This window comes from Passer domesticus, chromosome 19 (assembly GCF_036417665.1).
Source record: "Passer domesticus isolate bPasDom1 chromosome 19, bPasDom1.hap1, whole genome shotgun sequence".
Taxonomy (NCBI): domain Eukaryota; kingdom Metazoa; phylum Chordata; class Aves; order Passeriformes; family Passeridae; genus Passer; species Passer domesticus.
In genome coordinates this window covers 3,462,870-3,482,445 of record NC_087492.1, presented here as the reverse complement: position 1 = coordinate 3,482,445, position 19,576 = coordinate 3,462,870, and the positions used below count along the sequence as shown (strand labels likewise).

The 19,576-nt window shown below is 48.4% G+C and overlaps 1 protein-coding gene across 4 annotated transcripts in view; it reads left to right on the top strand.

Annotated features, from left to right (window-relative positions):
- The window catches only part of PIGL (phosphatidylinositol glycan anchor biosynthesis class L), a 52,329-nt gene extending 33,029 nt beyond the window's left edge, over nt 1–19,300 (top strand). For 2 of the 4 annotated variants that reach the window (XM_064395005.1, XM_064395007.1), the window contains 5 exons: nt 1,471–1,542; nt 5,194–5,261; nt 13,185–13,216; nt 17,537–17,670; nt 18,700–19,300. In XM_064395005.1, the coding sequence (XP_064251075.1) occupies nt 1,471–1,542; nt 5,194–5,261; nt 13,185–13,216; nt 17,537–17,670; nt 18,700–18,798 (405 nt within the window). In that variant the 3' untranslated portion in view covers nt 18,799–19,300. The remainder of the gene's footprint in view (nt 1–1,470; nt 1,543–5,193; nt 5,262–13,184; nt 13,217–17,536; nt 17,671–18,699) is intronic. The other 2 variants (XM_064395004.1, XM_064395006.1) reach the window with 1 other exon arrangement.
- The last annotated feature ends 276 nt before the right edge of the window (nt 19,301–19,576 follow it).

Genomic DNA, 19,576 nt, shown 5'->3' with positions numbered 1-19,576 from the left:
ACTCCTGAGCCAGTGTTCTGGGCTTTGTCTTTCCCTCTGGAAGCTTTCTTTAGAGTCTCTAAGGTTAGGATGTATCTTCTCTCTCAGGAGAGCTTTCTTTGCTTCCCAGTGAAAGATGAAAAATTTCACTTTTCTAACTCTTCAAATGGTTTCTGTATTTTAAAGCAACCATGTTGTGATGGAGAGAGCCAAATTGGGCTTTAGACTTAGGTTTAGGCTTAGATTTGAAGCCCATTGGCAGATGTGTGTTAGAGAGCTTGATTAGCAGGGTTATAGGTCAGGATTGAAGAATTAAACTGGGGAGATTTCCTGGCACTGGAATAGTTTGGGTTTTTTTTCCCACAGGACAGGAATAAGGGCCTAAGCATGGAAAGGGTTGTGTTCTGTTCTTCTCTGTTGAACCCTGCTTTGATCAGGCATGGCACTGTCACACACTGATTAGCAGCAAAATCACGAAACTCTCAAAGGCTTTCAGCACTTCACAAAACAAGAAACCACATCTCCTGCAGCATGAAAGCCCCACGAGCACAAAACCAGCATCATGCATCCAACTTTGTATTGATTCTGAGGCTAATTTTCCATGAAATTCATTGCTATGCACAGAGACAAATGCAGTTTTCCTGGACTCCTTTTGTGCCTTTTGGCCCCCTGGATGGATAGGTTTTAATCTAATCTGAAAGCTCCTAACACAGGAGGATTTGTATTGCATGTTTGTGACTCTCAGGGGCGCAGGGACAAGTGCACCAAAACCCCAGAAGAAATTCTGAAAACACCAGAACTCCTCTGGATGGTTAGGAAGGATTAGATCTTTGCCTCGGGGAGAATTAAACTCCAGCTGTTTGTGCTGGAGGAGGCTGGAGTTCAACTGAGCAGGGAAATGTGGGGTTTGCAGAGCAGGAAACATCCCTGGGCATGTGCTGGCCCTGCCAGGATGGAGCCCCTGCATTGCCATCAGCTCCTCCCTGAGCAGCACCAGCACAAATCCCTGCAGCAGGACACAGCAGCAGCACCAGGGCTGCTGGTCATGAGCTGCCCTGGAAATGTGCATTATTTGAAGTGTCCCAAGCAATCACACAGCTCTCAGCTGTGTGCTGCAATACCGTTCATTTAGGAGCAGACTGAATTTGCCAACAGCAGTGAGAGAAGAACCTAAGTACCTTTGTTACACATCCTGCAGTTTAAAACTTCAGAGCTTGCTCTCTGTGATATCTCTGCTGTCCTAACCCAACGGCCTTGCCTTGAAAGATAAACTGAGTCCATTTATCACTAATGTTGAAATTGATAGAATTGGCTGAACATGTTAAAAGAGCCTTGAAAAAAGCAAAAACTAACAGAGTTTCAGAGCAGCTCAGTGGAGTCAGCATGACTGGAGGGTGTGCATTGTTGTAGCTATTCCAGTGGGAAAACTTTCCCCAGTTCTCCCAGTAGTCACAGCATTGACAGTGGTATCTTTATTATCTTTATTTGCAGAACAGGTTGTGTGCCATCTGGCAGTGGAGCAGGGGCTGCAGTCCCAGCATGTCTGAAAGGAAGGATTGCAAGGCAAGGAGTCCCACATGCTCTGTGCAGTTTCCTTCCATTACATGGTTACTCATTTGTTCAATAGCCCTGGAAGTTCAGGAGTAGCTCAATCTTTTTGGGAGCTACAGGGACATATTTCATCCAAGCTCTACATTAAATAGTGCAGACACAGAAATTAATGGTTGATGTACTCAAAGCCAAAACTAATTTATAGACTTTGGGAATTATTTCCTGCCTTCTGGATTTCCAAGCAAAAGCCAGTGTTGCAGGGAGAGGCAGCCAAGGCTGCTCTGTCTTGATCCAGATTAGAAAGTGTTTGGTGTGTAAAAAAAAAAGTTACACAGTGTTGTGTGAGCTCCAGGCAGGCTCTTGTTGCTCCTAAATCAGACTCAAAAGACATCTCCAAACTCAGAAAGGACTCAGAGAGAGTTGGTATCTCCCTGGCCTCTGGGAGTGCAAGGAGAGATGTTCAGGGGGAGGCCATGAGAAGTGGAATTGCTTGCTGTGGCATTTTAAGGAATGGCTCTTATTAAAAAGCAGAGACCTTTGTGTCCCCACAGCAGGTGTGTGCTGTGTTTGAAGCACTGTGTGACACCAGAGGAGGAGGAGAACCTCAGCTTTGAGGTGTGAGGAGGGATCATGGAGTCCAGACCTCTCAGGAGTTTTCTCTTCTGCTGGTAATTGAGTAATTTCCTCTGTGCTCTCCCCTCTCCGGAAGGGATTTCTGGACCTGTTTGTCTTGGCTGCTGCTCTGGCTTCCACCAGTGAAAGCTCCATTTCCTGAATACCAAGGTCACCCAGAAGAAAAACCAGCAACAGCAGCAGCTCCCATTTCAGAACAGGTGTGGGGAGGGAACTCCCTCTTGCCCTAAAGATTTCATTGAGCAATAATTTCCACATGAAGTATATTTACTATCCCAGCCTTTCACTCCCAGAACTGGCTAAGCCTGTTTTTAAGCCAGACACTTTCAAGATGTTCAGGTTTTTTCATCCTGTCCTGATTGTTTGCTTGATTTCATCATCATCCTGGTTCAGGTTGGGAGTTAAAATCCAGCACAGCAGGAGCTGCACTTGTGGAAGGAGCAAATGCTCCCGTGTGAAAATATCTTCAGCATGTGAGAAAGAAATTCAAATTCCTTATCAATGAAATGAATCCCTGAAGCCAGAGGGATTGATTTACATGTGATTGCTGCCTGCTTTAAGTCATGAGCAGCACAGTGGTGCTGTGGAATCAGAGCCCTGATTACTTATATAGATATTTAGATGATATATGATATATTTAGGGTGGGACATCCGTGCTGGCCCAGGGCAAGATGTGTGCTGAGAGGGATCAGACAAAGGCAATGCCACCTTGGCCAAGTCACTGTGCAGATACCTTGGGAATTGTATTAAAATTTCCTTTATTTCAAGAGACAGGCAATTCAGTAAACAATTACAGTAAACTGGACTGCAGCAGTTGAAAAGGGCTCTCTGAAGTCTCTTCAGCTGATTCAGACGTTACATAAGCTCAGCAGCTTCCATTTCAAAACAGATGTGGAGAAGGAAAACCTCCAAAGGTGTTTCTGAACAGATAATTCCCATGTCAAGAATATTTCCTAACCCAGCCTTGTTGCTCCCACAGTTGGCCCGAGCCAGTTTTGTAAAAACAATGATTAGTTTATTTAGTCTGCTCACTGAAGTCTCTTATCTCAGTCTTCTGGTTTGTTCTCTTGTAACCTCCACAGAAGAAAAAAATGTGTGCTTTGGCTTGTCTGGGGTTTTTAGTTTGATTTCCTAAGGAAACAGGAATAATGCAATTGTATTTATATGTATGTGCACATGCATGTTTCAAAAGACTTTAGAGCCCATTGGCTAATTTCAGCCATGTTTGACAGCAGGGTGCTGCTCTTAAAAATGTTCTCTTTGTACAGGTTGCATGAAAATCAGGGGTTAGGCAGGAGACAAACCCTGTCTCTGTCCCCATTGAGTAAAAAGGTTTAGTGCAAGTCCAGCCCTTATCAGACTCACACTGTTATTCACCTGAACAGGAATTTATTCTGCCTGCAGTGAGTGGGGTATGTTGTCATCTTAGGGAAGTACCACTCTTAGTAGGAGTGACTTCAAAGTGTGTTTTTTTCTTATCTGTGAAGTCCAGGATGCTGTGCTCACCCTGAGCTGTGCTGGATTTCATGGTGAGCTCCTCCACAAGCTGATATCCACAGGGAGGGCTCAGCCCCATGGCCCTGCAGAGCTCTCTGCCAGTGCTGATGTGCAGCAGCAGCAGCCAAAGTTGAACACATCCTTCTTCTCCTTATAAAATAGGCGTTGACTAAAAAATGTTTCTTTGTATGTGAATGAAACCAATTTTGCTCCCACCAGTTCCTGCCAGCAAAGAGCAACCTGGTGCTTGCTGGCCACTGGGCAAAGTGCAAAGTCTGACTGTGGGCTTGTCCTGGGTGGGTTTATAAGCAGGCTTGTGTGAAGTTTGTGATGTTTGAAGTATTTATGATCACTGCCTTTGTGTTTCCTCTCCCTTGACTCAATATCCCCTGGCTGAGAGGGCCTCTCCTGCTGGAGGAGCAAGTTGCAGGATGGGCACGGTGGCTTTTGATCTTCCCCTGCTCTCTAACCCAGTGCCCCAGGCTCTGCATATAAAAGAGATTTTGGGAAGGGAGGTGCTGTGAGTGAGCAATGCTGCAGCATTTCCTTCCCTGAAGAGAGAACAAGCTGGCAAGGAAGCAAACATTGCCTGAAACGTGGGAGTTGATGATTTCTTCCTGCTCCCAGAGAAGGGAGCTGTGGAGAGCTCTGCTGCTGGGCCTCTCCCAGAGCAGGCACTGAGCTTTGCAGTGTGCAGGGACTGGCACTTTCACTGCCTGCAAAGAGGATGGGCACACATTCCCTGTCCATTCTACACTCTGTGCTGCCACTTTAGCTGCTTGGTTGGGACTGGGAGCCTTTAAGTGCCCATTGCAGAGCCCCACAGAGGGAGGGGGTCCCCAGGGTGATGCCTCAGACACCCTGAGGGCAGGTGGGTCTGAGGGCAGGGAGCCTGGGGGGTTCTGTGCTCTGGACAGTGCCTGGTCAGTGCTCTGTGCACACATTACTTCTGCATTTTGGAGTTCCCATTTCTCCCTGCAGAGAAGTAATTAACAATGCAATCTAATTCAGTGAAAAGCCTGATTTGGTTGTACAAAAGTGCATTCGGATTGTTTAAAAAGGCTTCTTCTCCTATCAGAGCCAGGACAGTCATACATGCTTGTGTGGCTCATTTTGCATCAATGATTCCAACCATGGCTTCACCCTGTCACCCACAGGCACTGGAGGATGTTCTCAGGTCCAGGAGAGAGTGATTCATAGAGCTGGACCTCTCGGGTCAGGAACACATTTGCAACAGATCACTTTGAAAGTGACCTTTTGCCCTGGTAAAAAGTGACAAGTGCATCCTGCCAGTGGGGACATGATCTTGGTCATCTTTCTGTTGTTGAGCTGTGCAGTCATCTGGTTCCAGAGTGCCTTGTTTGTTTGGTTGTGTCTCTGTGGCATGAGGAGTTCACACACAAGGCCTCATTGTGCAACACATAAACAACTCATTAGACACAACAGACTGGAACAGGGCTTGGATGTCAAATTTGGGAACTGCAAAGGCTCCTCCTCCTGCTCCTAAATGCTTCTTGTGTGTGTTTATTGCAGGTGGTGACGTTTGATGCAGGAGGAGTGAGTGGCCATGCCAACCACATCTCTCTCTACACTGCTGTCAGGTACAATGTCTGCAGACTTCTCTGGGTGCTGTGGAAGCAGAACCAGGGCACTGTTCACTGCTCCAACTCAGTGCCAGGCTGTGGGACATGACATTGGAGAAGCTGCCACAGCTCTGGAAATAACCTACGGCATCTTTCAGTGTTCCACCAGCTGGGACCTTGCCAGCCTCCCTTTCACTGGGCCCTCTTTGCTCTTCCTGTCCTTGATCCCATTAAAATATGCCACAGATCACTTTGCACTCTGCTTTGAGGAGTGTGAATACATGATGCCTGAGCTGGTGGCAGGTGGGTTTTGGAAAGTTCTTCACCAGAGGATGTTGCCATCTTGTCCAGGTACCTGAATTTACCTCTCTGCCCAAGGACATTGCTCTTTCACTGGAGCTGTCCCTATTTACCACTTTAGGAATAGTCTGTTAGTTCCTTCACCATTTTATTCCTTACATTCTGGGACTCTGTGTTTCCATGTTGTGATGGTGAGGTTAATAGACAGAAATCCCTTTATTAAAATCACTCAGATTCTGCTGGCAAGGCAGCCACTGTATTTTACTTTAACCCTCTGCTCATTCAGACCTCACTGTGTCCTAGAGAGATTTCCTGCAGAGCTGCCCCTGCCTTTCCCAGGCATGAGAAGAACTCTTTGCAAGTACAGCTTTGTATTTATAGCACCCATTTGTTTTCTGAATCATCTGTGCAATTCAAATAAACAAATTCTTCTGGCTGTCCTTGCTGACAGCATCACAGTGATTTGCCTTTCTCACTTGCCTATAGAAAGCTGCAGTGCCACAGAACCCATACTGGGACCTTCAGCTCCTCTGGGAAGATGCTGAGAGCTTTGATGGCTGGAATTCAGTGTTAAAGGGGGATCATGGCTTTTCCCAGCAACTTCTGAAATTGCCTAACAGAGGAGAGGGGCTGGGGTTGAAGCAAGCTGGGCTTTGCTTGGGCTGGGTGGGGAGGTGGTTTCAGGCACAGTTTGAGGAGTGAACAGAGGTTGAGCAGAGGCTGATGGCTCAGGAGCAGAGGTTGAGCAGAGGCTGAACACTGAGGAGCAGAGGTTGAGCAGAGACTGAACACTGAGGAGCAGAGGTTGAGCAGAGACTGAACACTGAGGAGCAGAGGTTGAGCAGAGACTGAACACTGAGGAGCAGAGGTTGAGCAGAGGCTGATGGCTCAGGAGCAGAGGTTGAGCAGAGGCTGAACACTGAGGAGCAGAGGTTGAGCAGAGACTGAACACTGAGGAGCAGAGGTTGAGCAGAGGCTGAACACTGAAGAGCAGAGGTTGAGCAGAGGCTGAACACTGAGGAGCAGAGGTTGAGCAGAGGCTGAACACTGAGGAGCAGAGGTTGAGCAGAGGCTGAACACTGAGGAGCAGAGGTTGGGCAGAGAGTGAACACTGAGGAGCAGAGGTTGGGCAGAGGCTGAACACTGAGGAGCAGAGGTTGGGCAGAGACTGGTGGCTCAGGAGCAGAGGTTGAGCAGAGGCTGAGCACTGAGGAGCAGAGGTTGAGCAGAGGCTGGTGGCTCAGGAGCAGAGGTTGATGAGCAATGCTCACACCATTGGCACAGAGGGCCTAAAGAGCTTCCAGCTGCCTGGACCTCTGTTTGCTCACTCAGCTGCTCTATGACCCACAAAGAGGAATGAAAGGCAGGTTGTTAGGTGTCCTCCTCCACCCTGAAGAGATCATGGGAAAACAAGTTAGCAGCTGAGTTATATATGAGAAATTTAAGGAAAACTTGATTTTGTTCCCAGTTCTGCTCTTATCTTTGTGGCTGTGCAGAAATCACTTTCCCACCTTCATGCTTTATGTTTCTTGTGTGTGCAGTGGGGATCTAACCCTCTTCTTGTCTCAGAGCATGTTACCAGGAAATGCTCATTGTCTACAATTCCCTTGAACCCAGAGCTTTGCCTTGGTCCTCAGCTGGAGCAGAACACTCTCTGGGCTGATGAGATCCATGCTGATAGGGACACCAGAGCATGAGCAGTTCTCATTAACTAAGGGCTGGTTTGTGTCTTGTCTCCCTTCCAGTCCTGAATCAGCAGAATTAATCATGGTAGCCCCATCATCTGCATGTGGCAGGAGTGATGCCGTGGCTGCTGAAAGGTTAAGTTTATTTTTAGTGGCTTGCTTGCCCTCATTATTTTTCAGTTTGTGTTATGGAGGAAGTAGAGCGTGACTGTATCACTCCTGGCTCTCAGTGCCCTGATGAGTTCTCACATGTTGGCCAGCACAGGCAGCTCTGGGAGCATAAACTGAGGCTTCTCCTGTGCCCCTGTGCCAGCAGAGCTCTGCAGAGCAGCAGTGGCTGCCCCTGGGGCCCCAGTGCTACAAGGCAAGGGAAAGGCAAACGACCTCTCCCCTCCAGGTATCATCTGCAATGTATTTATTAACCTTCTTTAAACAAGTCCTGCAGGGTTCTGCCTCCACTGTGCAAAGTGGAGGAAGGGATGAAGCAGGGGGCTGGTGCAGTGTTCCTCTGCTCTTTTGGATGCTCCCAGTCTCTGGGAGACAGGCTTGTGCCCACTTCCATGAGATCACTTTCTGCAAGAGCAGGGCTGGAAGGGGCTCTGTGACCCTCCCACAACTCCTCACTTCAGGAGGTGCAGATTATTGAACAGCTTCAAGGAATAAAACAGTTCAGGAAATGGTCATAGCTGAGCAGATGCTCGGTATTGTCTGCTAAGGGCATAAATATTCTCTCCAGTGTCTGGAACAGAGGTTATGTTCAAAGGAGCAGGAACTACTCAGAAGAAATGAGCTCTTTCCCTTGCAGCAGCCTTCCTCCTGACAGCTTGCAGGAGTCCAGCTGCTGCCGTGTGCCTGCCTGGCCTTCAGATCTGGGAGGAACTGGGAAATGCCAAGGTTCAAGGATGGATTTGTTCTTCTGCAAGGGAAACAAGAAAAAACAGGATGGGAGAGGAACACAAATTACTATTTGATTTCAGTCTCCCCTGGGAGTATTTCAGTTCTGACTTCCAGACAGAAAAAAAACCCAACCCAAACCCAAGAAAAACCACTGCAGCAAAGCAGGGAGGACTGGAAGCAATCTTCAGTAGCTTGGTTTGGCAACATCATCCTCTTTTATCCCCTAAAACAGGAGCTTTCACTCTGGCCATGGGAGGTTGGATCCTTTACACTCATCCTCAAGGAAGAGCAGGTCTTGAGTGACATCCATGTCACTTTGTCCCCTCTCAGCATTTGGCCAGTCACTAGGCACTGTGGTAATGAGCTTGGTAAATACTCTGTGACAAGAATATTGGAGAACCTCTCTCTCCTGCACTCTGAAATGACAGTGCCTGCACTGAGATCACATGTAATATCAAGGTGGTTTAGTTTTGCATGAGTCACTGTGCATTTTGATTTTAAACAACCCCTCTTGCCCAGGAGCCTGGCTAATGGGGGGCTGTTGGGTTTGTTGTTTGCTTGCTTAGGATGGAGAGGAATCATCTTTGTGAGGAGGAGGAGGGAGGACTGTACCACTTGTTTTCTTTAGTGAGCTATCAAATCCATTTTATCCCAGCTAGAACAGAAAAGAATAGTCTTGTCTGCTTAGGGCAGAGCAAACTGAGTGGAAAATAGGAGCTGCTATATTTAACCACTGTGCATTATGTTGTTATAGCAACTGCATCCATAAAACTTCTATCAATGATGCCATATAAAAAGCTACATCAAGGAATCATTAGCTGAGCCTATTCTCGTCAATTCCATTTGGAAAAAAACACCTCTCAGTCCTGCAGGATGTTTTTTAACATCCACCAACCCTGTGGCAGGTTGTAAATGAGGCTGTGCAGAGATAATATTTGGGAGCTTTATCACTCAGCAGTGGATTAGGATGCAGCCTGAGTGCCACCAATGCCTTGTGGCACTGCCCTGTCCCAGCCTGGCCACTGAATGCCCCACTCCTGATTGCCATGGACATTGTCAGAGGGCTGCACTGAGGCTCCCTGGGTAAATGCCAGCTGCAAATCCCTGTGTGGAAACAATGAGGAGCAGTGTCCAGCCAGTCCCACTTGGTGGGAGCCATTCTCAGAGGCCACCAACTGCATCCCACCCCACAAAGCACAGTTCTGCTGTGAGTTTCTGTTGAATTTCCAAGGCCAGGTCTTAAAGGACAGGGAGGAAGCTGGGTTTGGGTGATTAGCTTGATAAGTGTGAAGGATATCCCATTTACCATTTTTATTTGGTGCCTTCCTGCAGTGTGGGGCTGGAAAATCTCTCCCTCCTTTCAGCAGCTACAGCCCATGCATTTCTCACTTGTTTTACTGATCTTAAATGTGCTGGGGGAGCTTATGAGTGATGGCTGTGGTTGCAGCCAGACTGTCCCCATAAGGGTGAGACAGAATTCTACTCTGCTGTCTCTCCTTGAGACTTTCCCTCAAAGCTCTCTGCCCTGGCATATATCCCATAGCTGGGTGTGTAGTTCTAGATTTTATCTCATTGCTTTATCCCTCTCCCTCATTCCTTCATTTGACCAAGTTCATTCATCCCAGTGCCCTTCCATGACACTGTTAGGAGCCATCAGGATTAAATCTGAGCATGGAGCACCAGCACAGAAGGGATTCCCTCTAAAGAAGGTTTTTTTCCCCCAAAGAAGCAGCCTCAGGGGGTGTCCTTCTCTGTGCCACTGGGCTGCTGGCAGTGACACTGCACATTCCTCTCCCAGACAGTGCAAGGCCCAAAGCACAGAGCCAGGACAGCTCTGGCAGCTGGAACATCTCTGCATTGCCACTGGCAGAACATCTTTTGCCACTGCCCCACGTGTGAGTGCAGAGAGCCTGAGCAGTGTTGTACAAAGTGCTGCTCCACGGTGTAGTTCAGGGTGCATGGAAATGGAGCCAGAAAATCCAGCTAGGGAGGGAGGAGGCATTCCAGAGAGCAAACATCCAACATCTGGCAAGGATATCCTTCTAATGTCTCTGTGATTCCTGGGAGACTGCCTGTTCTTCCTCCTTCACATCTGTTTCATCAGATTAATTGGGCAGATTAGAGGTTGGGATCCTAAATGGAGCCCCAGTGCAGCTTTAAGACATCCATTCTTTGCCATGCTCTTCAAAACTGTATTTCCCCAGTGCTCCACAGCAGCCAGCAGTCAGTGCAGTGCAGGGTTTTGCCTCTGGCTTGGGAAACTGTTTGGAGAGTGAAGTCATTGAATTCAATGAACAACTTCTCATCAAACAGAACATCACCCAAACTGTAACACACCCTCGTGGGCATGAGCCCCAGAGGGGTTCTGTGCTCCCCAGGGCTGAGCTTTCAGCTCCAGCTTGACTTCTTCCTTCTTGGAACGGCTTGGGAGGTTTCACTGGCCAGTGCCACAGAGGAGCTGACTCACCCACACCTTTCCTGAGGATGCCTGAGTGAAGAGAGGAATTTGGGAGCCAGCTCAGTGCTGCAGTTTGCAGGGTGAGGGCGTTGGGCATTTCAGTGTTCCTGCTGAGCAGATGGAGCTGGTGCCTGCAGAGCCTTCAAAGCAGCTGGGCCTTGAGGGAGGAGCTGGGGCTGAGATCTTACAGGGCAGAAATGGTTGGAGCCTTTGGATACCTCATGGCCTTCCCAAATTCTTCCCTGCAGAGGGTCTCTCATGTGGACCTGAACCTACCACAGGCATTGCAGGAGAGGTGCCCTGTAATCACCAGGCTCTGGCACCTGGGCAGTGGGTGGGAACGAGCCACCTTGGGTCACTTTGTGTTTAAAAAGGATTATAAAAAGGCTCTCCGGGAAGAAAAAACAAAACACCCACATGGAAAAATCTCCTGAAAAAGAGCCTGTGTTTTACTTTTTGAGATTTTATGCCAAACTCTTTCATTTCGACCAAACCACAGCAAGTCCAATCTGTAAAACAACATTCCCAAAATGGCAACAACTGAGAGCTGCAACCTCTCCCCTACTTGGAAGTGTCCCATGGAGACACTCCAGCAGGGTGGAGATGGGAGTGAGAAGATGGATTTGGGAGAGGATTGGCTCATTTTGTGAACGTGTGCAGGAGGTAGAGCTTCGTGTTTCTCTCTCTCTGCAACCACAGAGAAATACAAATGAGCAAGGCTGCAATTCCTCTGCACACAGAGCTGGGTGGAGCCCGTTCCCAGGGCTCTGCACTGAGCTTTGCTGAGAATTGAAGCATTTGGATTGGGACAGAAAGGATGAGGAGAGATGCAGTTTCTCCATGCCTGTTCTTCCAGATGAGTGACAGGTCTGCTGGCAGCAGCTTTGAGGACCTTTCAGTAACTAAACACAGTTTGTGTCTTCCTGAACCTTTACACAAGCACAAACTCCTTCATTTACTGCTGAATGACACTTTCCTTCCCTGCTGAAGATGCTCCCTGCTCTGCTGAAACGTTTCCATGTGAGCTGGATCCCTCACTCCTGTTTCTAGTGACAGGAGTGGTTATTATTAGTTCCCTCTTGGAGCAGCTCAGGGCTTTGAAGGTGCCTCCATGGCAGAGCAGCACACCCAGAACAGACACTGGCCTTTCAGAGTTTGCCAAATTTCACAACCACTCACTGCTTTATCTCCCCAAGCTTATTCTCAAAGTTTCCCACCCTACTAACTGTACCAAGTGCTGAATCATTTCTTTTGGTGGCCAGATTCCACTTGTGGGGGAAGAAACCTCTGGCAAAAGAGCAGAGCAGATATTCATGGAGATATTTAAATTACAAGGCAACATTTAACAGTCTTTGTCAGAGCAGTAAGGCTTGAGTGGTGGGGCAGAAGGTGGCCAAGTCACTATTCCAAGGCCATTGTTTAGCAGGAAATGGCATTGCTTTGGCTCTGGAGCAGAGGACACCACTGGCAGGAGAATCTTTTGAATATGTTTTCTGATTGCTGTTTGAGTTCTGTCATGACCTGCATTTCTGGCTTGATTTTTGCTTTGTATTGCATTGGGTATTCATCACTCCGTGCTTCCTATTTTGTCTAGGCCTGTGTAGCTAATCCTTTTCCTTGAACTTAACCAACAGCCAGAGATAATCCTAGTTTGAAAGTGACTGGAGAAACACAGCAGTTTACATATAATGCATGTTTTATCCTGGCTGATTTACACATGAACTGGCACATTGTCCTTTGTCAGATACACCACTATTAGGTGATAACAATCTCTTTAAATATTACACAGGGTTAAATAACTTTTTTTTATTATTATTTCCTTTCTCATTTTGGCAAATGTTCCATTGTTTGGATGTCTTTTTCTCCTGGAAGAGCAGGACTGGGTGTGGGACAGCCCTGAGTGCCATCTGCTGGAGACCTGCTGCTTCCCAGTCCTGCTGTGGGCCAAATTCAGATGGCTCCAAAGCCATGAGCAGGGAAAACAAGAGAATTAAGAAAATAATTGAAATGAACACCCCCTGATGTCCTCACCATCCCAGGGTCATTTGCTTACACTTCCTGATGGAAGTGCCACCACCATTCACATCTCCCATCCTTGGTCCTCCCATTCTGTTTTGCTACAGAGACTTCCCAGGACAAAGTCATGAAGGGATCAAAGTTTTGGTGAGCAAAAAGCCAGAGCAGCTTCTCAGATGTCCCAGTGCCAGTCTGGGTTAGGAAAAAAGAGCTGGTGCCCAAAGAGGAGCAGCTGCTAGACAATTCCCCTGGCCAGCAAAGCCTGGGCTTTCAACAGCCAGAGGTGCTCCCAGGGGTGAACAGCCTTCCCTTGGGAAGTCTGAGAGTGAATTTGATTTATGAAGCTTATTTGTGGTGTGCCCCAGCAGGCAGGTGAGGGAAGGAGTGGCAGGATAGTGTGGGGAATGAGGCTTAGCCCTGCCTGGGGTGCTCCAGTGTGGGCTCCTGAAGTTTCTCACAAGATTGGCCATTGTCACTGGGTGTTAAATGAAAAGGCTTGGTTGAATGTGCAGGGTTTTATTCCTGTAAAATCAGGATTTGAGTAGTTCCACGGAGTGTTGACCCCTTGTATCTCTTCTTTCACAGGTACCTGCATTCAGAGGGGAAGTTACCTGAAGGTAGGAGTTCCATCCCCTCCCCTCCCACCTCACATCCCCACCCTGCTGTCCTTGACATCCCTCTTGTGTCCAGGGTTCCAGCTGCCCAACTCATCCCTGCACTGCAGATGAAACCCACAGCTGAACTTTTATCTTCCTGCAATTTTTTACCAGGATTCTCTACATCATTTTTCAGTCCCCTGGGTTTGTGCTGTCTCAATGGTGTGATGCAGTGTCTGGCCTGTGCCTCTTGGGTGAATTTGAGTGCTCTTTCCAGGTCCCTCAGCTTAGTCACAGTTTTTGGTCACATCCTGCTTCCCAGCCTTTTTCTTTTTCTATGACACAAGCCTCAGAAACGATTACCCACTTAGCCAAAAATATTTGCATGTAGCAAGTTAAGCCTCCACCAAACTGTGCTCAGAAAGAAATCTGAAATCTGCAGTGGCACAACAAACTGTAGTGGCATCTTCCACCCGTGAGCGAGAATCTCTGAGAAATTCTCTGTACAAGTAGGGAAAGGAAAGAAACAAAGTACAGAAGGAGGTAGCTGCTGACCCCTTTTCTAGAGCAGAGCTGCAGCCCTTATCTCCAGCAAACAGTTCCTGCCCAAGGACAAATGTGTGGCCCTCGTTTAAGCACAAAGCTGTCACTCAGCTCTTTGGACAGAGCATAGGAAGGTGGCTCAGCCAGGCCCACCCAGTCATCCTCCTGCTCCCTCAGCAGCCATCCAGGCTGTGCTCCTTTAATGCTAATTCCCAAATCATTGTAGGATTTGAATGAGTCACAGCAAATCAGTTTTAATTCTCTGCTAGCAGGAAGTTGCAGGCCTAATGAGACAGCATGAGCCAAGATGGCAGAATGCCCTTAAGCTGAGCTCTGACTCCAGTCCCTTCAGTTCCCCAGTTCATGAAAGAGGAGTATTAGTGCCAGCTTCATTCCTTGGACCTTTTCTTTGTTCAGCCTTGGGCTGCAGCAGAGCTCTGTGTGCAGCACAAAGGACAAGGGGCTGCAGTGGTTGATGTCACTGTCAGGTCCCCTCTACACTCAGCCACTTTCAGGTGCTGCTCATGCAGGTTTCACTCTGGTCCTGAATCTGGGCTGTGCCTCAAATCCAGACTCACATACAGAGAACATTTCCATTTCTCCAGCAGCATCAAGAGGCTGCTGCAGCTCTGTGCAAGCCTTGCTGCTCTGATTACATCACATCTGACATGACCTACAAACACCAAAGGAGCGGGGAGCTCCCATGCTGCTGCTTATGCTAAGCCTTTCCAAATATAGTTCCAGTCTCATTGAAATTCCCAGTATTTATAATTTGATCTGGCAGGCATGCAGGGCTGTGCACCAGAGGGGCTTAATGAAACAAGGGTGATGTGGGATTGAGGCTGTCTGGATGGAGCTGAAAGGGATGTTCAGGCCATGGAAAAGTGCTGTGCTGCTGTTGAGAAGAGGGAGCTGTTTGTGGGTGAGCCTGTGTAAGCCCATGTGATCAGGGAATCCACAGAAAATCTCCCTGCAAATGCAAAAGCCAGCTAAGCCTTGCATTGCCTCAGTGATATGCAAATGAGCACCCTAAATATCCTGCTCTGCTTTCTAATGCCTTTAGCCAGCACAAACACAACAGGCTTTTTATAATCTGTAATCAAGTCCTCCAGCCCAGGCACAAGCACTTGTTTCAAGAAGCCAAGACAACTGCTGGATGTGCTCCCACCCCTGCCACTGGCCCCTTCCAGCTACAACCAGAGCTCTTCCAGAAGAACCTGTGCCTCCTTCCCTCAGGAGCAGTGCAGGCCTGCAGCACTCACAGTGCTCTCTCAGGAGCTCCTCATTCTAGGCATCCTTGCTGCCTGAATGATTTGGAAGTGGAAAGCCAAGCTGAGCAGGCTGCAGGCTTCACACACTTCTATTCTCAGCCTAATCCATGAGCTATATTGATCCTGCCCTTTCTGCCAACCTGGCGAGGTTGCATTACACTGCTAATCCCATCCTGCCCAGGTCACAGGCACAGCAGGCTCTGGAAAGCTTCACCTGCTGGTGTCACAGGACTCCTCAATGGCAGCCCTGCTCTCACCCCGCTTGGCAGGGAGCAGCCTGACTCTCTGAACCCTTTTCCATCCCTCCTGGACTGTACATTCCTTCCCTGCTTCATTTCATCTCACATTGCCATGCAGAGCAGGCTTTGCTGTCAGCACATGGAAATCCTGGTTGGATCACTGACACAGAGGGCTCTCACAGTGCCCTTCTTTTTGGGGAGCTGCATGCCACCACTTCACCTGATCTGACCCAGGAGGACCCAGCAGGTCAGAGCCATCCACACTGAAATCACTTGCCATGGTTTTGAGTCCTTATTGCTGAGCTTTGGGGAACAAAAGGGTGCAATTGCTGCATGAATTAATATTATTCAGGGAAAAAAAATGAGGAAAGGGAGAGCACATTTGGTTAACAGAGCAGCCCAAGCTTCAGAGAGTGGTGCCAGGCCTCTTTTCCCATCACTGTGAGTAGGAATTGATGTGGCATTGCCAGAGTCCCTGAAAGCCATCCAGGAAAGGAAAGATCATTGTCCTGTGTTTGAAAAGCAAACAGGTACCATTGGGAATGCTGACAGCAGCACTGTACTAATTCTTCCCTCTGAAACTACCCCAGCAGCAGCCCAGAAGATCTCTGCAGAGGAAGGGGAAGAATGGTTCCCCCACTCACAGCACATCACAGATTTCCTTCCAAGTTTGCAATTTGCAAACAAGAAACGTCTCCAAGTGGGATTAAAGGAGCGTCAGGGCCCTTCTGTGAGCGACTGCAGCACTTGTGCCTGCAGAGCATCCCCTGGGAGAGCAGCGGGACGAGCAGCTCTGCCTGTCCCCTGTCCCGGGCTGGCAGCGGGCAGGGGCTCGGGGAGTGCCGGGGCCGTGCCGGTCCCAAACCCCCGCATTCCCGCAATCCCGGGGCGCTCACTGCCCAGCGCCGCTCCCTGACCCTGCGGAGGCCCTGGGGGCACGGCGGGGCCGGAGGTGCTGCAGGCAGCGCTCCGAGGGGATGCGGGCCGGGGCCCGCTCCCTCCCGGCCGGCGCACGCCGCCACCTCCCGGCGGCTCCCGAGCAGCGCCCGCCGCTCCCAGCGCGCATCTTCCCCCTCTCCCTCGCTCCACAGCGGCTGCAGGCGCCGGTGGCTGCCCTCGAGGGCTCGGCCCCTGCTCCTTGCTGCCCACAGCGGGAGGAAATCACTGCTGTGATGCTCTGTGTCAGCCCCCAGTGTCCCCTCCGTGGAAGGGGAGCGTGGCCCCGGAGCCCTCTGTGGTGCTGAAATGAAGAGTTAACCAAGTTAACTTTGGAGAGGCTGTTGAAAAGTTGGAACAACACCTTTGGAGAAAAGAAAAGACAGAAAGGAATTGAAAGATCCTGGTGATGTGCCAGAGGGAGTCCATGAGAGCTTTGTTCTGTCTCTTCTGTGTAATTTCACTGTTTCAGGGCTCACTGAAGGAAATCTCATTGCAAATCGAATTGTATCTCTGCCCACCTGTGTAAACTGTGACTTTGGCCTCTTCTGTCAAACTTTAATACAATGTGGGAAGTGTGGAACATAATCACAGCAGCTGCCAAGCCAAGGAAATCCCAAAGCAGCTCCCTTGAGAGCTACAGGCTCTTAACAGGACCATCAGTAGCTCTGAACTCATCAGTGAAGACAATTTAGCCATGGTAAAAAAAAAAAATAGCAATTAGCTTTTGAGTTCAAAGGGATCTTTGAAACAGAAAAAAAAACCCCTCCCTTCAACATCAGCAGAATCTTGAAACGTTACCTTCATCTGCTTCATCACAAACATCTGAACAATGAATTCAGAACTCTGTTAAAGTGTTACTGCCTGCCTGAGTTAATATTTTATCCCTGAGGCTTGTAAATATTTATTCTGTAGCTAAGAATTGGAGTAGAAAGATGAAATTTCATTTTGGTAGCTGAACCAGAAACTACTGTTTTAAAATTCCATTATATGATACAGTGTCAGCATTCAGAAAATCATCTGTACCTATTTTTTTGAGTCTAATTATGCAGGAAGAATTTAAAAACACCCAGTTTTTGGGATATTCAAAGCTAGCTTTGCTTTCCACAGACTATTACAGAACAAGATCCAGCACAAAGGGTCACATACACAATAAGAGCCAAATGGTCATAGATGTGCACAGGGCACAAAGAAATCCTGGTGGGAGCATCAGAAGTTTTGCCCCCTTTACACAAAAAAGATTCCCAAGGCCAGCAGCACAGGGAAGCTGCAAAGAGCTGCTGAGCCTGGAGAAAAGGGCACCTTACAAGAATGCTGCTGGTTTGAAATATTTATCCTTTTTCTCTGTGTAGGGTGCCGTGTGCTGGTGCTGGAGTCAGTGAACCTCTGCAGGAAATACATTTCCTTCCTGGATGTCCTCATTTCCTGCCTCCTGCCCAGGGATGCACTCTTCATCCTCACAGAGGAGGAGACTGAACAAGCCAAGGTGAGATGAGTGACACCTGCCTGACCTGTTGGAGTGGCTCATCCTCATTGTGAGCACTTTAGTCACGAGTGTCACATTCCCAGGGGATGCCAGAAGTAGTGTCATCCATGGGTTGGAAATGTCACTGAGGAATGTCTGTGGTGATTTTAGAAACATGGTTACTTCATGTCCTGTGTGACAGGACAGGGCTGAGCAGATTTGCAGCTCAGACAGTCACTGGGCACTGAGTTTGACACTCCCCAGGATGCAGGATGCATTTCAAAGGAAACTGGATCCAACACAGTGTTCTGAACATGTGAGTGGTCTGTGAAAGCCTGGCATGACTGCATGCCAGGAACAGCATCCTTGATCACAGCTCTCACTAAAGATGGAGACAGCCTCTGAACTTGTGGTCCAAAGCTCTTCACAAGTTCCCTTTACTGTACATTTTTAAACTATTTTGCTGCATAGGATCTCACACATTTACTTCACAGTTCCTTACATCAGAATCTGATTAGCAGATGAAAATATTTACCCAGCAAACAGTGCTGTTAATTCACAAATTACAGACTTTTCCTGCTTCTGAGGCTGTTAAAAGATGAGTTACTTATGGAAACAGCTTGGATAAAGGTGGTGTTCATTATTGCCATGTATTTTTGTTCCTGAAATCTGACCTTTCTAGGCTGGTGCACTATAAATAGACTCAGTTGCAGCTGCCAGTGTGTAGTCAGAAGGAGCAGAGATGTTCCCAGACACACTTATCAGGCTCCTGCTTCCCAGCATGTGAACACTTCCCCAGGCCTGAGATCAGGTGGGGAGGAGGAGTTAGAAGTGACACATGAAGTGTCCTTTCCATCAGGACCCTGTGAGCACCAGGCAGCACAACAGCAGGCTCGGGACAGAGAGGCCCAGAGCCTAGGCAGCCTGCCCTGCCTCTCCCTGCTCACTGTCCTGCAAATGGGCACTGACCCCCAGAGCAGGAGCAGGAAACTGCCCCCACAGCAGCTCTGGAAGGTTCCTGAGATGCTCTCTGCCCTGTTTCTCTCCTAGAGAGCCATGAGGTGCCATCGCAGCCAGCTCCTCTGGTTCCGCCAGCTCTACCTGCTCTTCTCTCGCTACCTGGTGCTCAATTCCCTGCGCCTGCTCTGACAGGACACCACTCCCAGGAGCAAAGGATGAGCAAAACCACCACTGCTCCAGGCCCAGGACTCAAGAAAGCTCCTGTGTTAGGATGGGGTGCTCTTTGTGTGGCATTCTCTGCACTACAAAAGCCAGGCTGGGTGAACCTCCTTCTCAATAGCTTGTTGCCTGATACACTGGGAACAAGGTTAACAGCTACTCCATATTCTCATCATAGAAGCTTAAATAATATCAGAAATTTGGATTAACTTTAATTGGGAGCCAAGCTCTGGAGGATTCTGCACTGGAGAAGATATGGCACAAACTGTTTCCCCAAGAAGATAGAGCTGCAAGGACTGCTTGGCAACTCTCCCTTGGTGCTTTTGTAAAACCCAGCTATCAGGAGTAACTTTTCAAAGGTCATGCTATCGCCACAGATACCAACAACCACAACACCTTTGTTATTCAGTCAGAACTTTAAAAAGCCAAAGCTTTTGAATAAAACATCAGAAATGATGCAATTTTTTCCTAATTGCACTTTGCTGTTGCTTCTTTTATACACATTGCAGGCTCCACGTTCACTTTCACCTCCTGAAATATGAGCTTTTCTTCTTGATTCAGAACAGGGCTCAAGGTCAACTCACAAGAGTCTCAGCAGGACATAGGAATGAGGTGCAAGTGAGTGTAATGAAGGCTTTTGTACTCTGATTTAAACTTTAGCACAGCTAAAGGCAAAGTGCCAAACCAGCAACCCTGCAGTGGTGTAGAGAGCAGAGGCAGTCTGAAAACTGAATTTCACAAAGGAATG